Source organism: Canis lupus, chromosome 4 (assembly GCF_003254725.2).
Source record: "Canis lupus dingo isolate Sandy chromosome 4, ASM325472v2, whole genome shotgun sequence".
NCBI lineage: Eukaryota > Metazoa > Chordata > Mammalia > Carnivora > Canidae > Canis > Canis lupus.
The window spans coordinates 27,712,020-27,726,116 of NC_064246.1; the positions used below are offsets into that span (position 1 = coordinate 27,712,020).

The 14,097-nt window shown below is 54.4% G+C and overlaps 1 protein-coding gene across 24 annotated transcripts in view; it reads right to left on the reverse strand.

The window, feature by feature from the left end:
- Positions 1-14,097, reverse strand: part of KCNMA1 (potassium calcium-activated channel subfamily M alpha 1) — a 717,863-nt gene that overhangs the window by 498,849 nt on the left and 204,917 nt on the right. For all 24 annotated transcript variants that reach the window (XM_049109051.1, XM_049109052.1, XM_049109053.1 and 21 more), the window contains exon 2: positions 1,744-1,905. In XM_049109051.1, coding sequence (XP_048965008.1) covers positions 1,744-1,905 — 162 coding nt within the window. The remainder of the gene's footprint in view (positions 1-1,743; positions 1,906-14,097) is intronic.

Sequence of the window (14,097 nt, forward strand, 5' to 3'; positions counted from 1 at the left end):
TATGGTTTATGATTTAGGTATTCTTCTCAGCTTCTGGCCCACTAAGCAGTCCCTTTCTTGTTTTCAAGCTTTTATCTTTGTTATCTTCTCTGCCACCGAGCGTGGGTTCAGTTCATCTTGAAATGGAGTTTGAGCTCAAAGGCTCTCCTCCCTATGAAGCGCCATGAAGGCTTTCTTGATGGTTCCTATGTCCCCATGCTCAGCGCCCCCTACACACACCCATACAATGCTTGTAGCCCTAGCGTTTCTCCTCCAGACATTCCTTCAAGAACTTCCATCCATGGTGCAATGGAATGAGATCATTCCTTGTTTTCAAAAGGGTTGGAAAAAATGCCTAGCCAAGTCATCCTCAGTAAGTCTTGGCAGAGGCTGATGAAGAGGATCCGAGCTGCCTACTGTGGCCACGTGGAAGTGACAGGTATCACATTCGTGCAACCAAACAGTGGGCTGTGCTTCATCTACCATCACTACCACAGGTAGAGAAGGCACTGCTTGCATTTCTTCTCACATGAATGGCCAGACCCAGAATTCAACCTCCGCAAGCTCCCCACACAGAATCCACTCATACACAAGCACAAAAGAGCAATGGAGCCTTTACTGAAGACCCTGCAGGGAGGCGAGGACGGTGGTAACTCGGCACAGCCCGCGGCAAGCCACCTTCAATTCCTCAGACGCTCCACACTGCCCTGTCTCTCCTGGGTCCTCCCCATCCAGGTTGTCTTCCTCCAGGCAGCAGCAGGCCTCACCAGTTCCTCTGGCCTCCTCTCCAAAACCACAGCTTTAGACTTCTCCCTTTCCTATGTTGCCAGCAGTTAACATCAGCCACAGTTTCACATCCAGACTCTCCAGAAGGCTCAGCTCCCCAAGCTCCCTGGGTTAATAGAACCTCATCCTCCTTGACGGCTATTTGGCTGCCACCTTTGTGACATGAGCATGGCATTCAGCGTCTCATTCCTTCCCTCAAGCAGCCTGTGAGATATTCATTCCAAACATAATGTAGAGCTCTCCCCAAGAAGGATTCTGATGGTGGAACTTTCACCACCTCCCTACACCTTTCATCACCTCCTCACTGAGCTTTTGCCATGAAACATCACGGTTTCCAATGTCCCTGCCCGATCTTTGATTCACCCAACTGTCAGGACATTTCCATTCATTCTTTGAGCCAAATGTGTCTTGACCAAGCCCCAGCTTCTGGCCCAGGAAGGGCAGCTTCCAGAATTGCAAGAAGAAATCATTTGGAATGCAGCATCCTTCTCGGGGAAACTCCCGTCCCAGAATAGACCCAAGAGAGCCGATGGGCACATACGGAGAGCTCTACGGATCCTGGCATCTATCGTTTATTGGGCTCTCTGCAGAATTCTGAGCACACATTACTTTGACTCCCTTCTCCTCTCCAAGATTACCAAGCTGCATATGTAGTGTGTGTGTGCATGCTCATGTACATGTGCACACTTGTGTGTGTGCGTGCTTGTGCACACCTGCTCTGCTGGCAGAGGAAATGCTCTACATCTTCCCCAACACACCCTCTGTGCCCCAGATGCCGGTCCACTCTGCAAGTCCCCCCTCAAACCACTGGCTTATGCACACAGGAAACCCTGCCTCTACTCCATGACCTGCCATTCACCCCCACTTCCCAATAGCCAGAGGCCTGGAGAAGCCCCAGGAAACACGGCATCCCTCTACACAGAGGCATCATGGACCAGACAGCGGGCCTCCCCGAGGAGGAGGGAATTGTGGACTCACCAGGACTCTGCCGGTCAGCGTCTGGGCAGAAATCATCACCCCCGCCCAGTCCTTCACAGAGGTCATCCAGCCGACCTCGGCTGCCACCGCCTCCTCTTTTTCGTCCACTGGCTTGAGAGTGCCATCCGCCTGGCTTGAGCCATTGTTAATCTTCTGGGCCTCCTGGCAACAGAGAGAAAAAGGTTTAGAATAGGAACCAACTGGATTTATTAAACACAGCTTACCCCAAAGAACCAAAGTTGAAAGGGTCCTGGTGATGTGGGAACTGGCTTGAAGGTACGAGGGGCAGGGAGATGGGATGTACTATGGCTTTGGTTTTCTTTTAAATCTTTTTTTAAAAGGATCTTTTCTTTTTTATTTTCCTCTTAAAATATCTTTGTGAAAGAAAAAAGAATGAAATTATTCTCTTTCCACTTTAAAAGGGGAAAAATCACTAAGCTCAGGAGAGAGAGCATCTTGTCTAAGGTCATGGAATGATTACAAAGGAGGTGAGGTTAACACGCTGTGGTGTCCACCTACCCAGCCTTCCTATCTTGCTCCCAGAAGTGCTCTTTCTTCAGGAAATCCCCTATCTCTTCATCTCAATCTGTATAGTTCAAAAGGAACTGAAGGCCCACACTGGCTCCAGGAATAGAGACTGATTAATTAGACCATTCCATCCCTTAGGCAACAGCGATTGGGTCAGTGATGGTTACACGACCTGTGCCAACCCAATACAATTCAAGCCCGGGACCTTTGTTGGAAAGAGTAGGAAAAGTAATCCTTCCCTGAGAATGAAGCCACCACACAGGAGACGGAAAGCAGTGATAGAATACTGATGCCATCATTTGAACACCTGAATCCAGCTGTGCCTGAAATCCACACTAGACCTTTTTAATTACAAAAGGGAATAAATGCTCCTCCATGGCTAAAAACATGCTTGAGGACACAAGCCTGACTTCTTCAGATAAATGAGCCCCACCTCGGGCCCTAAATTGCATGCTTTAAATGCAAGGTGCCCTCTGCCTCAAATATTCTTCTCCCGGAGAGAACCCAAGCTTAGTTCCTCACCTCCTTCAAGTCTCTGCTCAAGTATCACCTTTTAATGAAATCTTCTCCAGCTACCCTTTCAAACTTCCAACTCTGCCTTCCAACAGCACCACCTTTCTGTTTTACTTTTCATTTACAGTCTGCCTCCCCCTCCCAACTCCTATACCCTGAGGGCCTTGGAAGAGTGCCTTGCATACAGGTGGCTCAATAAACACGAACGAAAAAATATAAAGAGCTATACGTATCAACCCCCTCCACCCCCCCCACTGGGCTTAGGATTGTCAAACAAAATTCAGGGCACCCAGAGAAATTTGAGTTTCAGATAAATGAAACCCAATTTTTTTTTACACAGCACACAGTTATACTGAAAACATATTCACTATATAAAATTTAACCGCGCCCCCTGCTCAAATATCCACTGAGATTGTTTTTGCAGATACAGATGTATAAAAGACGCCAGCAAATTATGTTCAGCACTTAAAACCTTAGAATTAAATTTCAAAGCAAATAAGACAGTAGGGAATCACTGTGAGTCGGAGCAAGGGAGAGAAACCAAGGCAGGGGTGACCACCTTGGTCTGCAGTGAGTGGGGGTGAGGCAGAGAGAGGAGAGGCAAGCTGAGAGGCACGGATGAGTCATCCCCTTGGGGACTGCGGGCAGGCAGGCAGGAAGCTGCTCCTGACGCAGGGTTCTCGCCTTCTGGCCTCCATGGGCTCCAGGAAAGCTGGGAAGCCAAAGGCGCTGGGTACTCACGCCGTCTTTCCAAGTGTATTGGGCCCCAGGGAGCTAGAAGAGTCTAAGAAGAGGTGTGGAGTGGGGGGACCACAGGGTGGGCACACTTGGGGACCACCTGACACCTGTGGGGTCTGCTGCCCAAGCCAGCTAAGGCCAGTCTCAGTCCAGAGACCCCGAGTCTCCATCACACGGAGATTCGGCACAGGTTGGTGTACCGAAAATCACAACAGCCCTGATCCAGAGGCCCTTCCCCTGAATCTTAGAAACCAAAGGTGTGGATTCACTCTCTTGCCCCTACAGCATCCCCCTGCCCCATGAGATGGGGACAACACAGCCGGCCCCGTGGGTGCTGGTGGGGTTAAGCAGCGCCCAAAGGCACACGACACACTCAGTTAACTAGTCCCACCACCTCCCACCTCTCCGCGAGCCACTGAGGCTCAAAAGCAGTGATTCTCAAGTTCAAGTGGGCATCAGAACCACTTGGAGGCCTTGTTAAAACACAGAGTGCTGGGCCCCGGGCCAGAACCTGCATTTCTTTTTCTTTTTTTTTTTAAGATTTTATTTATTTATTCATGGGAGAGGGAGAGAGAGAGAGAGAGAGAGGGGCAGAGACACAGGCAGAGGGAGAAGCAGGCTCCATGCAGGGAGCTCGACGTGGGACTCGATCCCGGGACCCCAGGCTCAGGCCCTGGGCTGAAGACAGCGCTAACCCGCTGAGCCACCCAGGCTGCCCAGAACCTGCATTTCTAGCACTTTCCCAGAGAATTCCGATGTGGCCAGCCCGGGAACCCCACTTTGAGAACCACTGTTCTTAATCACACTGGCCCGGCTTCATCATCCCCGCCCTGATCTAAAATGGGACGTGGATCTTAACGCCCAGCTCTCGCCCAGCCTCTCCCTTCACCCAGGACGGAACCACCGGCTTCTTGCAGAAGGAGGGTTTGTGAGGGGACAAGGGAGAGGTCGGTGCAAGGGCAAAGCCCTCAAACCAGAGGCTCTTGTGTCTCCTTCGGAGCGGTGCCCCGAGCCGTGCATCGGAGCTGGAGGCTCAGCCTCCACAGACCTCGGAGGAGAGAAGCAGTGTGAAGAGGGCCAGGAGGCAGGGAGTCCTCCCCAGTCTCGGTGGTTTCAATGCATCAATAATTCAGAGCACAAGAGGTGTACTGCAGATAATGCCCTTTTGCCAGCCCTCTTAACTATTGTTTTACAAGGCATTCATTATTTTAATTACTTTATGATAGGCAAGGAAAAACACAGACTAAAGAAAGATAATGCCCGTGTTATTATTTGCTTATACTCGATGCCGTGGGCTCAATTACCACATGCGGGAGGCAGGACTGGGGCAGTGGCAGGGCAGCAAGGAGGCCAGAGCTCTGCAGAGCCTGATGCCAGCCGTCCAGGTTGGCCCCACTCGGCCTGCGGGGAAGCAGCCCCCTCCACCTTTGACCTCACTCTGGCCAAAGCATCCCTCGCTGGCAGCAGGTACAGCCCCACGCTCTGGAGAAAAGAGGGCAGCGGCCCAGGGGGGCTGGGTTCTTGTGGAGGCACACAGCAGGGAAGAAAAGGTAAGGGACAGCACCCAGTCTAATGGTGACTGGTCACCATTTATGAAGCCAGAACTGGGTGCCAGCAACTAAAAATTAAGTGTTTTCCATGGACGAACTCGCTTAGAACTGATGATAATCCAACGGACAGCTGGGGTTACCAACAGGGTAAGTGGGAGCAGGGATTTCTCAGAGGAAGGCACAGAGCTTGCAAGGGCTGGGGGCCGAGGGCCCCCTGGGCTAAGTCAGCTGTGCCACTTACAAGCTGGCTGCACTGGGCGGGTTACAATTCCAGAACTTTACCTCCTGCACAATAATGGGGACCAGCACGCCGACCCCACCGAGGTGGGGGGCACAGCTTATGTCAGATAAATGATGCACAGTGTTTGTCCCGGTGCGAGGCAGTTAGAGTTGCCAAGACAGAGCACCCACTGACGGGAGGGATTGCCTCCAAGGATGTTCCGTTAAAACTGCACCACCCCATTGACTAGTAGCCCCGAAAGGGACGCCGATGATCCTAGGTGGGACCCTGAGCCGGAGAGAAGCCTTAATAAATCATTACAGGATGGAGGATAAGCAAGCGTAGGTTCTAACAGTTCTGGCTTTTCAACGAGGCAACGGGCCACTGGATGGGAAGGCACCATGACTTCTGGAGGGGCTCCCGCAGGAGCTGGGTGGCACCTCCCCAGGCCGGGGGCCGCAGGGCTTCCTACACAGGGTGGGCCTTGGACCAAGAGACCTCTTAGATTCCTTCTGACTCTGAACTCCATCAGATCAACCTCCCACTCGAGATGAGGAGACTGTGGGCCAGAGGGAGGCTGCCTCCCGGGTCCCAGGACACCACTCCCTCCCCTATCCTCCCAGGATACTGGGGGGTGGGGTGGGAAACTGTTCTGAATGGCAGAGTGGGCATCCATCGAAACTTCCACTTCCCACTGCAGGGAAGGACCCAGATGTTCTTCCAGGAGGACTTCTGAGCAGGGTCAGGCAGGCAGCCCTGGCATCAGGAGGGCCCTGGCCCTGATCCCTTCATTCATCCTCCACGGAGACCACTGTGTGTGTGTGTGTGTGTGTGTGTGTGTGTGTGAGAGAGAGAGACAGAGACAGAGACAGAGAGACACAGAGAGAGAGAGATCCCATAAGCTATAGGCTCCAGCTACCTTAGCCTCAGACAGGACAGAGATTTTCTGAAATGGAGAGAAGGATGCCTTGGGGAGAAGAGAGGAACACTAAGGAAGAAGGGACGGGGAAAGAATGAGACTGGGTAGGGCTTGGGGGGGGGCATGTCCTGGAAGATGCAGACATGCTACAGCCACCCCCCTTGATAAAAGGGCTCCGTCATACTTGGGAGGCTCCCCTTCCTCCCAGCCCTGCCCTCTCCCACCACCAGAGTCTTCTGTAAAACAAGCCACAGCTCCCTCCTGCAGACAACACAGGACAACATGTAATGCCAGTGCCCAGACCGCAGGGCAGGGGTGCAGGTACAGGAGTCTGGGGGCACCCTGGAGAGCACCGTGGCCAGCTGGCCCCTCCACCTGCCTGCTCTCACAGGCCTCACCCCTTCTATGCCCTCCCCCATTCCTTTGAGCAATGTCCCCTTCAGTGACTTTCTGTTGGCGTGATGCGGAGGGCGTCATGCCTCCCGTCACCTGTGGCCAAGGGTCCGACCGGACCACACTCACCTGGTGCTCACTACATAGAGCACGCATCTGTTGGATATTTAGGCATTTCTCCTGAATCATAGGATCAAACACCAAAGCCTGAGAAGGACCTCAGTAACCCCTTGGGATGCCAACCCCCCTCACTATGCACATGGGAACACTGCGGGCAGGAGGGGAAGCCACATGCCCAGGGCCCCCCGGCCCAGCCAGGAAGGAACCCCCAGCTGCCTTCGCTGCTCTCATCCTTGGTTGCCTCCTGGACCAGGTGAGTCACCCCCTTGAATCCAGCCCCAGGGAACCAGCCACTCCCAAGCATGTCCCTCCGCTGCACCAGCCCGCAACGTGGAGTCTGAGTGTTCCTGGGACTGGAAGAAACCGCTGGTCCAGGCTCTAGGCCCAGGTGGAGGGGCTGTGGTGGGAAGCAACCTTCCTTGTCTAAAGGGCCTGGCTTTCCCCAGCCATGGGAGCGGCCCTGGCCCAGCGCTGGAGAGCAAGCCCGTTCTAACCCCAGGACCCCACGGTCCCCAGTCTTCAGTTCCGGGCCCTCTCTCCATCTCTCGTCCTTTCTGAATTGGACCCAGTAGACTGCAAACTTCAGATTTGTGGTGTGGCGGGAAGAACTTTGAGCATCAAAATACTCAAATCCAAGTCTAGGTCTTCTGGATGGCCCTGGACAAGCCAGTTCATTTCTCAAAGCCTCTTCTATCAACAGCAATGAGTAGTGCCTTGTAACCTGATACAGAGTACAGCACTTTCTGGAAGCACCAGCTGTCCTATTTAGGGTGGGCAACAGCAGCATCGGCGCCCTCTGGTTTGGACCGGAAACAATGCTGCTCTGGAGAAAGGAATCCCAGACCCCAACGCCAGGCCTTGCAGAGCACATGGCTCGACTCTCAGATCCCCATGGAGCTGCATCACACGGGGCAGGGCCCCCACCATCTCCCCAGGCCCCAAGAGGATGCTGGCCACCTGTGAGCTGCCACCGCACCTGCTCCTGCCTGGTGGGCCTCACTCTCCCTGGGATACCCTTGCACCCACACCTGTCGGGCCGGGCCAGGTGCCAAGGCTACGGTGGGCACCACACCTGGTGGGTGACCTCAGAGGGGCCGTGGCGGGGGCGGCCAGCTGCTGGGAGGAATCCAGAGCTGCCTCACTGCGCTCTGCTGGGGCTGCCCCCAGGGGCTCCAAATCTGGCTCGATTTCCTCTCAGTTCCTTGGACAACAGCTCCTCGTCCCAGATCTGGGAAGTTGCTTAAACAGTGATCATCTGGGAGGAAAACTACTCTTGAAAATGTAAGTCGGATAGTGTTGGTGCAGTGCCAACACCCTCCTGTGGCTCTTCGTCCCACTGGGAGGACAAGTCACAGCCTTCACACAGTCCAACGCACCCAATCTGTCCGCGCCTGCTGCCATCCCTCAAGTCTCCCACTCGCTCGCTCACTCCAGCCGCGTCAGCCTCCTCGCGCTGCCAGAATGTTCCAGGCCTGCTCCCACCTTGGGCTAACTGCACTGATCGCTCCCCTGCCGCAGAGCCCCAGGCGGCCTCCCTCACCATCCTCAGGTCATCGCTGCCTTACTACCGAGAGCTTCCCCGCCCGCCCTGTGGAAAACAACACGCACCCCCCCACCCCGGCCACCCCCCACCCTTGCTCAGGGCATTTATACGACGATCTGCTCGCCCGCCAACTTGCAGCATCTTTTACCATCTGTAAGCTCCATGAGGGGAAGACGTGACACTGCTTCTGCTCACTGCCATGTCCTCAGCAACATCTAGAACAGGTAGGCTTGCGAACCCGTCCCCATTGTAACGCTACCCCCAGCAGCTACTGACATTGAGCACGACTGCAGCAACTCTCTGCACAGCTGAGGGCCTGAGTAGCTGGCCCAGGGGGGCGCACTCAGAAGTTAGGCCCAGCTCTCTGACACCCGTAAGACCTGAGTCCTGTTCCGACATCCTCCCAGGGAGGAGCCAGTGGGTCATGTGTGTGGACGCATTGTGGACAACTGCCAAGTGCCCATGAAGGGTTTATGATCATTATGAGGACTCAGTCTGCCCTGCTCCAGGGTACCGCGTGTACCGCAGAGACCCTTCTGCGAGGTCCCTGTGCCTTGAGAGGGTGGTTAAATCAAGGACAGAGAAAATATGATTCCTTTATCGGCCAAAAACCAGCTCAGAGCCATAAATCACCCTTCGTGGAGCAAACCCATCGAATCAGAAATGAGCATGGGCAAGCTGACAGGCCGCGAAGCCTTCCTCCTAAGCAAGGAGGCAGGCACCCCATGCAGATGGGGCCGGAGGAGATGCAGGTGACCCGGGCTGAGTCCTGCAGGCCTGAGGCACCTGTGGGGTGGGGTGAGGGGTAGGGGGGTCCTCTGGCCAGGAACCATCCCCCCTCCCCTGGGGGCACAGCGGAGGCAGGAGCAAGCCCCCTCCCTGTTAGTCCCACGCCTGCATCCTCTGCCCCGAGCCTTGCACTCGAGCATCCTTCCTGTACGCTCAGCTTCCCCAAGGCTGTAGGAGAAGGAAGGACTGGAAGCCTCCATCTGTCCTCTCCTTGGGTCTCACTACAAGTCCCACGCTGTCCTCACATCTCCCTGGTCACCGTCGGAAACTCATTTCCCAGAGTCTGTATTGCAGGATGCTGTTCCCAAGTCGTCCCTTCCCCCTGCCTGCAATGCCAACCTTCACCCCATCTCCAGTGGCAGCCTCCCCACCTCTCCTGCACCCTCTTGTCTTTGAGACTGACCCCAGCAGCCCGGCACGCAGCTGCCCTCAGTGGGGCATGGAGCAGGAGTCTTTCTCTTGCCCGAGGAATGGTGGCGGCCTGAGGAGCTCCGGGCTCAATGCTGGGAAGCTGGCCTTGTAGCCCTGCTCTGCCAGGAACAGGCTGTGGGGCCTTGGCCGGTCACCCAGCCTCTCTGAGCAGAGCCCTTGTGCAAGAGATGAGAAGGAGCAGTGGGTTAAGCCCATAATTTTCTGTTCCTGGGGCCCAGCCCCCTGCATTCTATGACACAGAATACAGAGAGCCCCAAGTAACCCTAGGACCCTAGGGGGTCAGCGAGGGAAGGCCGAAGGCTCAAGCACCTTTGCACTGAGCCTGGGCGAGACCGCGTTGGAATAAAGTGGTTTTCTGTGGGGGAAGCAAGTTCGAAATCCCCTGGCCCATTGTAGCTTTTAAAAGATGCTTTATTCCATGGCAATGATCATGACATTCTGGGGGCACAGCCTGGCCTCAGACCCAGAAATGCTTGAACTTCAGTGTCCGCAAACCCACGGGGCTACCAGGACCTGGTTCAAGGCCTCAGGCCTCGTGCTGGGAGGGCCCTCCAGATACCCGCAGCCCTTCCCAGCAGGCCAGGGGGAAATCCCTCGGTGTGGCCTCCTTCACGTCCTGGGCGTGGGCCCGGCCCGGCAGTCTCCCAGGAACTGGTAATCCTACGTATTAGGGATTAGACCGATTATCTAAAGCAGCTCAGGCAAATAAAGCATAATGTGGGCACCATCCGCTGGGATTTTCGTGGCAAGAGCTCTGCAGAGGAGAGAAAAGCAAGAGGACGCAGCCCTGATGCTCAGGGGTGGGGGAAGCAGGGCAGCAGAGCGTCCGGGGCCCCCTGGAGCTGGCTGAGGGAGTTTTTGCCAGACTGGCTTCTATCCCGGAGAAGCTCTGATTATCCAACCCCTCCCTCGCAGGTCAGAGCCCCCCCTGCACCCCACGGCCTCCCCATCCATTCCCGGGACCTCACACGTGCAGGCAACTCCACGTCCAAGCCAGATGGACCTACCCAGGAGCTATCACCTTTGCTAAAAACTACGGGCTACGCCTCCAGAGAAGGGGTACAATGCCCACCAGAGCTTGCAAAGAAGCTCGGACAAAGCCAAGTGCTCTGAGGTGTCAGAAAGCCATCCAAGTCTCCTGGGTCTCTCTGTGGGTCCTAAGAAACTTCATCAACACAGGCATCTTTAGCTCTAGCTTCCTGGGTGCACTGTCCAGTGTCTCACTGCTAAGACCCTCCCTGGGCTGTGTGTGAATAACTGCTCTTCGTAGGTCTTTGTGGGGGAAAAAAAAAAAGGTGACAGCAGAAAAAGGCTGGGTGACCTTTAACAAGGCACTTACCATCTTTGTGCCTTGGGTTTCTTTGTCTCAGACTCAAAGGGGCTGTGTAAACGCTCCCCAAGGCTCTGTCTGGCTTGCAAAGCACCTGACCCTGAGGCCTGGATGGCAAGCCCCTCACTAGCACGTGTCCCCCAAGGTGAAGTGCTGGGGGAGCCCGGGGCCCCTTCTGGCAAACACCATAAGCGGCTGGTCAGTGTCCGGGGGCGTGGGGCAGGGCTGCCCCTCAGGAAATCCTGTGTTCCCTCCTGTACCCACAGGCCATGTCCTCTACTGGGGGTTTTACACCATCTTATTTAATCTTCACAGTAAGGCTGCAAGGTAGGAATGTCATGAGACGCAGAGAGGCTGAGTAATTTCCAAGATCACTCATCTCATAAGTGGCAGCACTGAAATTTAAATCCAGTCTATTCTAAGACTAAAGGCCATGTTTTTCTTCTATTCCTTGCTGCCTCAGGATAGGCAAAATGTACAAAGAAGAGATGGGATCGCCCCATAAAATGCTGTTTATCACTACTACTGAAACCATCATCTCATACCCTATGGCTTCTCAATAACAAAATTTTGTAGTTCAGACATCTAAATCTGGTCATGCTGTGTCTGGATGGGGAGTTGGAGAAAGGGCCTGGGGAAGAGAATCCAACCTGGGAACAGAATGACCCATGAGACACAATGTCCCATAGTGAGATGTGTTCTCCAAGGGCCACACTTGCTGCTTAAATCGAAAGGCAACCCCCAACTTTCAGGACGAACATGTACATCTCAGCCACTACTCCACACATGCAAATTCATAATCTCCTTCTCCCACAATTAGCTTAACAAAATGAGAACATACGTGACAGCCCAGAGTCCACCACCGGGGCCTCAGAGACTTGGAATTGTGTTAGCAGAGACCTCAGCTCTGATCCCTCAGCCAGAGTGACTCAGGCCGGGCCCAGGTCCATCTGTCCACCTGCAAAGACACGGCAGCTGACCCTCGAGTCTGCAGGAGAGCCTGTCCCTGCCCGGGGAGAATGTCTCATGAACCCTCAGATGAGAAAACTATCCCGGGGCCGAGTCAGAAGACAAAAACCTCATTTGTCTTTTAGTTGAGGAATCACCTGCAATCACACCAGGCAGGTCTGAGGCAGGGCCAGAGAAGTTCAGAAGGATGAAGAACGAGTATAATTTTCTGAATGTAGCATCTTGGTGAATCCTGTTGACAAGATTCCAAGTTAAATCCTATTATCCCCATTGTGAAAATGGGAAACTGAGGCACCGCGGCTCTCTGAGGGTCTATGGTTAGCACGGGGACCTTCCAAACCCCATGAGGACCATGAGCTCAATATAAATCCCTTTCTTTGTAGCAAGACTCTTGTATTTCAGGGGAAGGCAATCTGGCAATCTAGCATGCCTTCTTGCTTCAAGGAGACTACTCCAACTCCTTCAATTAAAAAAAATTTTTTTTTTTTAATGAAATGAACCTCAGGGTCACAAAACTGTAGAGGTCAACATTGCAAGGTACTTTGGAACCCGGGCAGTCTGATTCCGTCCCTTCAGAAAGGACGAGCCAAGGGCCACGGAATGGGGGACAGGGGGGCTTTTCAAGGAAATGCAGCCTGTTCACAGAAGAGACTGTGTAGAGCCACACGTGGCTGAGAGGCGGCCTGAGAAGTGTGGCACGCACAGGTGCTGTTGTCCGAGAGCCGCAGTCTGACTCCTGGCTTCCCCTCTTACCGACTGTGCAACCTAGAACCTCATCCTAGCCTCCTCCGTTTCCTCGTGGGGAAGGAAACAGGCTTACAAATACCTTCCTCGGAGAGCATCTGTGAGGATCGGCCATCAGGACGAACGCAAAGCAGAAGGCGAGGGCTCAGTAAACAGCAGTTATTATTACCAGCCGAGTGCCAGACGGTGCACTTGGAGGGCCTCAGAAGCAACCGGCTCGAGGTCCCCCCGGCTAACAGAGCCGATCAGGATGTGAATCCTTATTTCCCCAACAGCAAACCTCCTTTCTGTCCACTTCACCAAAGCGGAGGCCAAATCTGGCTTCTAGTCAAGATAGACTAGAGATATGTATAACTAAGACCCACAGGAAATCCAAAACCCTCATTTTCATAAAAGAAGGCAGAAATCTCCATATCCCAGCCAAGTTAACTTTTATGACTCAAGTTGGTGGGGGGAAGGCAAATGAATCAAAACAGGGCTGTGGACGTGGTTGGGGGGGGAACATGAATGTCACCACCAAGACAAAGAGTTCAAGATGTTTGAGGGACCGGTTCATCTGGTCTCGATAGCAAAGGACCCTGGCAGGTGGGCTCGCAGGCCCTCTGGTCCCAAGGTCCCCGTGTGTGGGGCCACACAGCCATGCTGCTCCAGGAGGAAGGATGGAAATGAAAAGCGGCGGGACAGTGTAAGGATGGATGTCAGTGAAGGACGGCCAACATTCCTCTCCAGGGAAGAACTGTCCTTTTCTTTGACATTATGTCATCACTCCTTTGTTGAGTATTAATATGCCCTTTTAATGAAATGACAACGGTGGTAGAGCTGGCATTTGACAGTTTCTTTTTTATGCTCCTGCTTCTCAAAATGAAAAGGCTGGCAACCCTGTGATATTCTCTATGTCTTTAAGAGTAATTGAGTAGCTCGTGGAAAATCCAGGAACGGCTCACCTGGTCCTCACTCTACGGATGGGAAGTGAGGGCCGCAGAGAGGCTGTGCATGAGCACAGTGGCCACAGCCCCTACATGGAGCTTAGCGTGGGCCCGTCACACCCATCGGGGACAGCCTCAAGGCCAGGAAAGGCAGGGCGCACGGGGCAGAGGCGAGGTCCGGAGGGACTCCAACAGCGCCACCAGTGCCCATCAGAACCAGGAGAGGAGAACGCATCCGCTTTCAGGGCTCGGGGCCACACCAAGGGTCCTGATTCGCAGCGTCACTGCCAGGTCCTCAAGTCCTCACTCGGACGGCAGGAAGCGCCCAGAACCCCAGTGACCCCCGGGGCGGGGTACACCTGTAGCCACAGCCCCACCCGGTCACCCAGGGGACCCGCTGGCTGCAGGTGGGAGTACCGCTTGGCTAACCACTGCCCCCCATATCCGCGGACAGAGGCAACCCCGAGTGAAGAGGTGAATAACTGGCAAACATCCAAGCAACAGTCCAATGCCCCGAAGGACACAGGCCTCTTCCATCCCCTTAGCTCGCCATGCTTCTCCTGGGGCCACTTTTGAGGCGGGGAGGAGGGGGGCGCTCCTTCTCCATCAACCCCCGCGACTGCGGGGACGCCAGGGTCTC